This window comes from Octopus bimaculoides, chromosome 6, assembly GCF_001194135.2.
Source record: "Octopus bimaculoides isolate UCB-OBI-ISO-001 chromosome 6, ASM119413v2, whole genome shotgun sequence".
NCBI lineage: Eukaryota > Metazoa > Mollusca > Cephalopoda > Octopoda > Octopodidae > Octopus > Octopus bimaculoides.
Genome location: NC_068986.1, coordinates 61,723,597 through 61,732,106, shown reverse-complemented (window position 1 = coordinate 61,732,106; position 8,510 = coordinate 61,723,597). Strand labels below are relative to the sequence as shown.

Below are 8,510 nucleotides of genomic sequence, written 5' to 3'. Positions count from 1 at the left end.
AATATATTTTATGGCAAATCCAGTTGAGCCTTATAACCATAGAGGAAAATATTGGAACATATGTTATTCATTTTAGAATACATGTTTTACCATCCACTTTTATTTCCCCTTTAAAATGGTCTTTGAATTTTTGGGCAGATTAAAATTCTATCATACAAAATAAATTGCATTAAAAATCTTTTTATGATTAGGGTTGGGGGATTTCCAGTTGCAGTGGTTAAATATATATAAAGATATTTCATTTGCTTTTGAAGAATATAAATATATCTAATTGCTTTCATCATCATTCAACGTCCGCCTTCTATGCCATACTTTCAGAAAATTTAAAACGCTGTAGTTTCAGTTTCAAATAAGGAGGAAAATGTGATCATATATGCCAACAAAATATATTTACACACTTTAAAAGACAAACGGAATAAGTTTATTGATATAAAAGCAAAACAAAAAAACACCTCCAAACAAATCAAAACAAAAATGTACTGCAGCTGTAAATCCCTTAACCCTAGTCATTCCTGAATTAAAAAAAAAAAAAATTTGAAACAAATTTGCAGATTTTGAATCTCCAATGTTCAAAATATAAAAATCTGAAAATCATCTAAATAAATAAATTGTCAGGGAATTTTTAAAATTTCATTCTAAAAAATTAACAAGCCCTGAAAAACAAGGCATAGAGATGATAATGAGGATGATGACAGACATTGGTGCCCAAAAATATAACCAAAAAATTTGCAAATGAATTTCTTTTGATTTAATCACAAAGCCAATTTATGTTGATAAACTATATTATATTACTCGTAGTTATTTTACCAACACTTCAATGAAAAACAAAGGACTTCTATAAGATTTGACCCTTGATGAAAGTAAAGCTTTAATCAGTCACTCTCCAAATTTTATAAACTTGCTATCCAAAGCTAAAAGAAGTCAAAAATATATATGTATAATAAATTTATCAATTTAATGTACACTTTTACAAATTATTTCATCTAAAAAGAGAAAGTAATGACCTAATTACTAATAAGCATCATTGAATCTATGACATTAGTAACTGTGTATGTAAAGAAAAAAAAATCACAAGTTACATTGATAGAAGTCCTACCATTTCTTAGGTTTAACAGATTTTTATTTTTATTTCAACTGAACTATAAAAATGAAACAAATATTATTCAATGCAATTACTTGAAATTGTCACTTTCCATTTAGAGTGAGGGATGTTGAAGTCAACAGAATATTGAATTTTTTAGCAAAAAGGTTGGACTACAAAAGGCATTTAGACATGGTATCCTGTTTGAAGACAGATAACATGACACCTTAATACTCTGTTTCATACTGCAGCAATCCCTGAGCCACATGGTTATTTCCTCCCTAATCTGTTTTAGACACCCTGCAAAAGGGTCATGGGTGTTGCCCTTCTGATGAAGCTATAAAAAATATCCATAACCAAGACAACTTTGAAATGACCCAGTCTATCCAAATGCAAATAAATACCATAAGTATGTAAAACTAAGCACTGTAAGCACTGGGAACACTCTATAACTGATAAGTGTTTCATTAATTTGAGGTGCTGTTAATACTGCTTGGAGAGAGAGGTGTTTCAGTAGGGCTGACTTGCTTTACTCTGGTGACCCTAGCAAATCAAATTCATCATCACTATAATCTTCACCAACATTCAGAAGGAATATTTTAGAGGGACAAATCTGAGAATCTTCTATATTCTTAAACAGATTACTGGTGCAATCTCACCTGTTTTGTAGTAAGATCCCATTCAGAAATTGAACCGGAGTCTTTGACTAAAATAGGCACATCATGATCAGCAACTGCAGGAGGCATTGTAATCCGGGATGTGACTTTCAAATGTATTGTGGTTGATTTGCCTATAATGATATAAAAAAAAAGTACATTTAAAAAAAAAAAACAAACTCATCATTATTCATCATGATCATCATTTAACGTTTGTTGTCCATGCTGTTACATCCATTTACTCATGCTTACATGACTGGAGTGAATTTCATGGAAGTAATTGTTTTAGAGATGAAGAGTTTTTACTAATAGTAACTATGTGGCTATAAATTAAAAGCAGAGCCTGTTTTATGTTTGGCAAACTAGAATAAACAGAGTTGTCTGTAGTAAGATTTGAACTTTTGACCATGCAACTTATCTTCACAACAGCTCTGAAAACTACTGTAGCGAAGCTTCTCTCTCTCTCTGTTATATATACATGAGTGCGGACGTAGCGGATAACAGCGAGCCTTCGGCCGCATCTTTGGACCCTGTTGTGTCCACCACGCTGATTGGTTGGTGTGTACGGTGCAACCCAACCAATCGCCACCTTTAGATTAGGTCATGTGGGTCAGTTTTTCTGAACCCCAGTTGAGCTGATAGTATGGTATAAAATCTAGCTTTCCATTAGTCCCGTTGTCAGTCGGCTTTAGACCTTCTGAGGTCTAGCCACTGACCACAGAGCACAGCCAGTTCCAGCGATGACACGACACCGCTTCATGGAAATCCCAAAGTTCGTTCAATAGCTTACTGCAAATTCCTTTGTCGCCACCACCAGTGTCTACACCAACCAGCAACGCTAACACAGCTTTCGTCACGCTGTTTGTGAAATGTTTCACCATGGTTAACAGTGAATACAACCCGCAAGAACTCCTGTACCAAGTAACCGGCCGCAACATTGAAGCCTCAACTTCTCACGACATGTGACTCTTCGGCTCTGCCTTGTTGCCACAACTTCTTGGTATAGCACTTCAACTACAATGTACCATTGGATACGAACTGGTATTTCCCATCCTTGTGCCTGGACTTTCTTCTAATGTCCTTTTTTATGCTCTGTATATTTCACACACACATACATATTGTTTATATGACAGCCTGTCTAATATTGTGTTTATTATGTCACACACACACACAGACATACAAGTTGACATTCAATAAAACTTTTCTCTTATACCTTTTACCGGTTGTGTCTCTCTCTTTTCCTTCTTGTCACTTATACTCATTTAACCTCATTTCATTTTGTTTTATATTTGTGTCAACCGTGCAATGCACTAAAGGAGCCATTCCTCGTCGCCATCTCCTGGTCGCACGGTCGTTACACTACTGTTGATAACTTCAGTAAACAAGCAAATAAAAAGAGCTAATGGAGGAGACTACATGGTTCTCAACCTGCTGGAAATGGAAGTCAAATATCCCTCAAACTAGACACATCTGGATGAATAATAAATACATTTAATAATGAAATGCTAAAAAGCAGGCATCATGGATAGTGTGCTTTTGATAACAGGTCTGCTTGAACAGAGCTAGTATTTTCATATTTTTTACAGAGAGCTGCATGTGACCAAGTTGATAGGGAGTTGAACCCTCAATAGAAGGGTCACCTTCATTTTCAATTTGACCCAGTTGGTTAGCAGGAAAGAGTTACCATAAATAGTTAATACAGCTAGTAGTTGTAAGTAGAGAGAAGATTGTATAGTTGAAGAGTGTTTGTTAAATTGCAATATGGAGTTGAAATCCTTTCAGTCAGTTGTGTATAACCTGAGATGCTAAATTTCTCAAGACGCATTACTAGAAAATAAAATTTGAGAGATGAGTTTGACTTATTCTTTACACTTACATGTTGGAGGTTGTAGGCAATGCAGTAGCTCCTAGTGAATGACAGGTTTGATTCTCATTGTAACTATTTCACATTTGAGCAAACCATAAAGGTCATAACTCATATTTTTTCAATCCCTGAAATTGTTAGCACTGACGACTGAAGAATAGCTGCTGTTTATTCTGAAAAGTCAAACAATGCATTAATGTGTGTGTGATAAACATCTGACCCATATATTAGTGTATCTATAACAAAGTAAATGTCTTCTAAGTTAGGAAGGTCCTTTTGTGAGCTGGTTGGTACTGTTGTTTAGCACCAAGTCAGCCTTGATTGAGCAAATCTATGATCAGAGACCCTTATATTTGGGAGTTGATTCTTAGCTCTGGTTCCAGAGTGTACAACAGATGAGAGATAAATCTCTCCTAGAGCAAGATGTCAGTCTACAATAAGTAATATTCCTAGGTAATATGATACTTATTCTTGAGAGGTACATGGACTAAGATCACATAGTTAAATACCTGCAGAAGACTTGAACTTACAAACTACTCACTTACTCATTGGCACATGACACATTCCATGTGTATTTAAAGCTTGAAGAACATCTTGCATTAATTTTGGTATTTCTTTTCTTGATTCTTCATTTGATAAATAACCACTCTCAAGCTGTATATAAAGAAATTAAATTAGATTTATACTCATTAATCAGAAAATCAAATAAATAACTGAATAAACTTTAAAATAGTCAACAGTTACTAGATTCAATCTGATAAGTAATCACTGGTTAGCTTTAAAACAAAACAATTAAATTCAAAAGTTACAATCAGAACAATAATTAATATAATTAAAAAAGACACCCAAAACAGTCAATATAATTCAAAAGAGAAAGCGAAATTTGGTTGTTTTTCTAGCAGGTCAAGTAATCAATTAGTTCTTTGTATACAGAGGTATGTATCAATGGATGATTAATTCATTTGAGCCTTTCTCAAAAGGTCTGTTAAGTATTGCCAAAAATTTGCAAAACTGAGGCAATATAGAATTGGTGTACAACCAAGAAGCAGAAAATCCCTTGATCAGAAATAAAAACTGAATTCTCAAATCACATCTATCCATCTTAAAAAAGGTAAGACATGTTGGATAATGTAATTCTAGTTATAGAAAAAGATCGAATGTCTACACAGGCGCTAAATAACAAAACATTTGCAATGGATCCGAACTTAATATCTGATATGATATTCCCTTAGTTCTTATTACAAATATTAAAAAATTAACCCTACCTCACCATAAAAAAAAAAAAAGAAACAAACGAAAATTCTTTCACATTATAGTGATATTAATATATTTGGCCATCATACAAAGTTGACACTTGTGCATTAATTATTACGTTTAATATAAAGAATTTGTGAAATTGCTATCCAGACAAAGTTTTTCATTCATGACAATCAAGGATTACTACTGTTAAAGTTCTACTATTAAAAACTGATAAGGCATAGCATACAATGCTACTAAACATTGTAGAATCTATTTATGTCATAATTACTTCAAATAGATGGTTAAGATGGTTGGCAGCTTTCATACACAATATTTATCATGTCAGGCATTAAAAAATATCCAATAATGAAGTTAATCCTAGAGATGAAGATAGCTAGCAGGATCTATGTAAATTCTATTTTTATAAATGTTCTTATTTTGAGGCTTAAGTTTATAAATCTTCATAACTTTGCTTTATTATGCTAAAGATTTTGATTATGTTTTTGATTTTGTTCAATAATTAAGGCTGGGACAAGTAGAATAATATAGATGATTTCATTGGAACAAGTAGAATAATATAGATGATTTCTAACTTGCGCACACAGTACAAATTTTCTTGAACAGTTAATTATGTCAAACCTGGTACTGATTCTTTTACCCATTACCCTAATAATGAATTCTCACCTAGGTCTAAAATGTGAGTAGCCATGTAGTTTTTCTACAGTAAGAAATCTATCCTAACCTCTCATTACCTAACATAAAACCATCTCCCTCTCTATTGTGGCTCCACTTCGTCAAAAGGGATCTTAGTTTTGCAAGTGACATGAACTTGCTAGTGCTGGTGCCATGAAAAAAGAAAAAAAAGCATCCAGTACACATTGTAAAGTAGTTGATATTAGGAAAAGCATCCAGTTGTAGAAAACCATGCCAAAGCAGATTTTGGAGCATGATACAGTCCTCAGACCTATCAGATTCTGTCAAACCATTCAACCTATGCCAGCATAGATAGGTGTTAAAAGATGATGTACAAAATCATAAATTATAGAGCAGTATAGAACATGGTTGGTATTCATTTTTATCAACTCTGGAGGAAAATTTCTAGAATCTGTATCATGTTAAGCTTGGTGCTCAGCCAGTTCAGTTCCCCATAACTAATAGTAATAACAATAATAATGATTTCTAATATTGGCACAGAATCACAAATGTTTTTTGGTGGAGGCGAGGTATGGTTGATGAAATTGACCCAGCACTTGACTGGTACATTATTTTATTGACCCTGGAAACATCAAAGACAAACTTGATTCTGGTAGTATTTAAACTCAAACCATAAAGAGATGTAACCATATATTGTAAGGCATTTTGTTCAACACACTACCAATTCTATCAATTCAACACCCTAGTAGTAGTGGCAGTAGTAATCATAAAATATTTAGATAAAAATCAATATTTTTAAAAGCTTAAAGAAACATTAATAAAGGAATATAGTATTTAATACACTACCTCTAACTGAGTCAAGTAAGCAGAAAGTTTCTTAACCACAGGTTCATAGTCTGTTGTACATGTTTGTTGGTCAAAAACAAAGCAGAGATTGAATATAAGGGCATTGCGGGCATATTTGGGACTATCAATGTGAACAGGGTAACCAAGGATTTTATGACCAAGTGCATTTCTGAAAATATAAAATATGAAAAATATTGTTCAAATAAAAGCTGGGTGAAAAAACAATTGAAAAAATTTTGGGGAAAAAAATTTGAATAGCTAAATTTGGATAGCTAAATAAAAATCATGATTAGATTGAATGCAAATACCATAGATGTGTAGAAGTAAAATGGTGAAATGATGTGCCTTTGGACTAACCACCAGACTTAATTCTACATGCTTCACTTCACTTAGCAGTCAGGCATTAATATGAAATCATATGGGAATGTTACCTGATTTTACATAAATGCATTGAAAAAACAAATATTGGAACATTGGCCACCAAAAGTTTCTTGGGGATCAGGAAACATCTACATATTTTTACTGTATTTGTAATAATTGTGTTATCAGAGTATTAACTCCAAATTTCATTGTCAGTGACAGTAAGATATACTGAAGTTGACAACCTTTATGTGGTCACTTAACCTGTTAGAAATAGTAGCACAATTTCTCTAAAATTATATCCTAGAAAATATATTTGAAAATGCAATCACTGACACACGAAAATATGGGATGGTCATTCCAAAATATGGTACAGCCATACCAAAATATGGGATGGTCGGTGATCAGGACAGATTCAAGACTAAACAGCAACAACAGTGTGAATTGTATACGACAAGTAAGGATTTATTTACATTTGACGAATATTTGTCCTCATCTTGTTTGTTGTTAACACAATGTTTCAGCTGATATACCCTCTAGCCTTTATTAGGTGTCTTGGGGAAATTTCGAACCTGGGTTCTCCTAAGGTTTTTCGATGTTATTATTATTCAGGTCACTGCCTGGAATCGAATTCAGAATCTTGGGGTTAGTAGCCCGTGCTCTTAATCACTACGCCATATGCTCGTGGGCGTAGTGGTTAAGAGCACGGGCTACTAACCCCAAGATTCTGAGTTCAATTCCAGGTAGTGACCTGAATAATAATAATAACAACAACAACAACATTGAAAATACCTTAGGAATGAGAACCCAGGTTTGAAATTTCCCCAAGACACCTAATGAAGGCTAGAGGGTACATCAGCCGAAACGTTGTGTTAATAACAAACAAGATGAGGACAAATATCCGTCAAATGTATATAATGTACATAATTCCTCATCGCTTAAATATAGAACTGTAAGGATTTATTTGTTTTTAAGTCTGTTGTTTTTCATGCAAGCATGAGTTAGGCGAGCTGCATGTCATTCCTGTTTTGCAATAATTCAAACCAAGTTAATTTATGAGAGCACAATTCCTAGCATAAACTTTACATAAGACTGGTCTAGTTGCAGCTGAACAAGCTGAAAGGATGTCAAACTCCTGCTAAATAGCTAAAATCACCTACTTATAAATAGATATCATGTGTTATTTACATAAAAACTTTAAGTTCATGAATGTAAGCAGCAAGAGACATATCTATAATTCACATTTTCTGTTTTGTTAATGTACAATCCTTGACTAACATTGTTTCACTAACTCCTTAGAATCTCTATATTGAAACACAGTTTTCAGTGTTAATCACTTAAATCACTAATACTTGACATATCAAAATGGAAGTTTATATCCCAATGTGGAGAAGTTGTGTTTAACACTATTTATTTTAGTTTGATGAACTAGAAAATATGTATATTTGTCTAGAAGTTTAACTGTGAGAAACTAGTATTTGACTTAGGAAAGAAATATCTTTCTAGTTAGATAGACAAGAATAATAACAAGTACTGCTTATGACTTCAATACAATGTCTAAGGAAAAGTTGATAAGATTCACATCAATTTTCTTTTACTGTTTCACATCCAATTTTCAGTGTCATTATGAATGAAATGATTTGGATATATGTTTTTACAGTTGGATGTCCTTTTTATTCGTAACCTCTTTACTGCAAAAAAGCCAAAAGATTATTGTAAGCAAACTGTGGTGTTATGGGCTGTGATGAGCTGTGTGTTGTTGGTGGAGAGAGGTGAGGCAAACAGAAGTGAAGCCAGACCGGAAGTCGGG

General features: G+C 33.4%; 1 protein-coding gene across 1 annotated transcript in view; it reads right to left on the bottom strand.

The window, feature by feature from the left end:
* LOC106882059 (GATOR complex protein NPRL2) overlaps window positions 1–8,510 on the bottom strand; it is a 40,519-nt gene that overhangs the window by 25,344 nt on the left and 6,665 nt on the right. The window contains exons 3-5 of the mRNA XM_052968472.1: window positions 6,341–6,509; window positions 4,147–4,255; window positions 1,727–1,871 (exon numbers count right to left, since the gene is read on the bottom strand). Coding sequence (XP_052824432.1) covers window positions 1,727–1,871; window positions 4,147–4,255; window positions 6,341–6,509 — 423 coding nt within the window. The remainder of the gene's footprint in view (window positions 1–1,726; window positions 1,872–4,146; window positions 4,256–6,340; window positions 6,510–8,510) is intronic.